At 62.8% G+C, this 2,097-nt stretch overlaps 1 protein-coding gene across 1 annotated transcript in view; it reads left to right on the top strand.

The window, feature by feature from the left end:
- Window positions 1–2,010, top strand: part of EMH_0065330 (uncharacterized protein) — a gene marked incomplete at both ends in the record, with an annotated part of 5,127 nt that extends 3,117 nt beyond the window's left edge. The window contains 4 exon segments of the mRNA XM_013498367.1: window positions 73–1,001; window positions 1,346–1,363; window positions 1,367–1,935; window positions 1,985–2,010. Of these exon segments, the coding sequence (XP_013353821.1) occupies window positions 73–1,001; window positions 1,346–1,363; window positions 1,367–1,935; window positions 1,985–2,010 (1,542 nt within the window).
- Window positions 2,011–2,097: the final 87 nt, after the last annotated feature.

Here is a 2,097-nt window from a genome sequence, read left to right on the forward strand (position 1 = left end):
CATGGGGGCCCCCATGGGGGCCCCCATGGGGGCCCCTCTGGGGCCCCCTCTTCGCCTCGTCCCCTAGTGCAGGTACAGGGGGCATCTGAGGGCCCCTCTGTTCAGCAGCAAACTGTCTCCTTTCAGCAGCAAGCTGTCTCCTCGCTGCAGCAGCTTGCTGCAGAAAGGAGACAGCTGGGATCCATAGAAGGAGACAGCACATACAGCTGGGGATCGTCTCCTCGGGTTTCTCTGTCTCTATCAGGGGGGCCCCCTCTACGCTATGGGGCCCCCCTTGAGGGGCCCCCAACCCCCTTCGGGGGTTGCAGCTCACACAGAGAAACTATCGATGCCCTTCAGTACCCAGGGGCCCCCCATCAGTACCCAGGGGGCCCCCATCAATACACAGGGGCCCCCTCTTCGTACCCTAACACAACCAGGGTATACACGCAGACAACAGGGGCCCCCCGAGAAGGGGTTTGCTTAGGGGGCCCCTCCATAGAGGGGATCGCAGCGAGGGGCCCCCCAGCAGTGTTGCCGCCGCACACGAGTAGCAGCAGCTTCTTGCAGCAGCAGCTGCAGCAGCAGCAGCAGCAGCAGCAGGAGCCGCTGGTGCTGAGGAACTACGCGGCGGGGTGTATATACACCGCACGACACACCACCACCACCTACAGCCAGGCCTCTGCTTCTTATAAAACCATACACCCCCCCAACACCCCCATTGCTGCTCCTCTTGAGGCTACGCGTTTGCTGCTGCAGCCGCAGCAGCACAAGCAGCAGCAGCAGCAGCAGCAGCAACAGCAGCAACAGCAGCAGCAGGTGTTGCCCAGTGAACCCCTCCTTAGATCCCCCCGCGGGGCTCTGCTGCTTCCGGGGGCCCCCTCCCTCTCAGCTGCTGTTCGCAGCACACGCCAGGGGGGCCCCCAGGGGGCCCCCCATGGGGCCCCCCAGGGGGGGCCCCCTCAGGGGGCCCCCAGGAGGAGAACTTCTGTCGAGGCGTGGGTTGCTGCTCCGGTCCCTCTGTGTGGTAGGGGCCCCTCAACCCCGCGGGGGGCCCCCCTGGGGGGCCCCCTCGTACAGCCTGAGGTGGTGCCAGTGGGCCCCTTTGTGTGCTGCGGTGACTCTGAGGGCCCCTTTAAGAAGAATACAAAGAAAGGAAAACCCCCCGCAGCAGCAGCAGCAGCAGCAGCAGCAGCAGCAGCAGCAGCAGGGACCCCTCGGCTCAGCAGCAACACGGGGGCCCCCAGAAGGAAACTCTTCCTCGGGGGGGCCTCCCGCATATTTGGGGGCCATAAGAGACAGAGCAGCGGCAGCTACAGCCCTGCGGTGTCTCCGCATACACCCCGTTCCCCCCGGGATACTACAGGAGCAGCAGCAGCAGCAGCANAGCAGCAGCAGCAGCAGCAGCAAAAGCTGCTGCAGCTACAGAAACTACAACCTTCCTCAGGCCTCTTCGTGTTGCCCCCTTAAACCTAACGGAAGAGGGGAGAATCCTCCCTGCCTCGCTTAAACAGCAGCAGCAGCAGCAGCAGCAGCAGCAGCAGCAGCAGCAGCAGCAGCAGCAGCAGCAACGGCAGCAGCAACCTTTGTTGGAGCAGCAACTGCCGCAGCAGCCTTATGCGCTGCAGCAGCAATACTATGTGCTGCAGCAGCAACCCTCTCAGGGACCATATCTTATGCAGCCAGAGCCGTGCGTACCTCAGCAGCAACTGCAGCAGCAGCAGCAGCAGCAGCAGCAACTGCAGCAGGAGCAGCAGCAGCAGCCGTACGTGGTGCATCAGCTTCCGCCTGAGATGCTGCAGCAGCATACGTATTATGTGTATGGAGAGGAGGAGCAGCAGCAACTGCAGCAGCAACTGCAGCAGCAGCAGCAGCAGCAGCAAGAGGAGGAAGTTGTATTGATGCTACCAACTGAAGCAGCAGCAGCAGCAGCAGCAGCAGCAGGAGCAGCAGGAGGTGATGTTGTATATGAAGGCCGGGGTGGGGCCCCCCCCCTAATCCTAAGCCCATTGGGGGCCCCCTCTGGTGTAGTATGTGTGTCTCCTGTCTCCTCTGTATACGAGGATCTGTCTCCTTTTGTTTCTTCTCTGTCTCCTCCCCCTCCCCCCCCCCCCCCCC

This window comes from Eimeria mitis, genomic scaffold, assembly GCF_000499745.2.
Source record: "Eimeria mitis Houghton genomic scaffold, Emh_scaff3374, whole genome shotgun sequence".
In the NCBI taxonomy this organism is placed as follows: Eukaryota; Apicomplexa; class Conoidasida; order Eucoccidiorida; family Eimeriidae; genus Eimeria; species Eimeria mitis.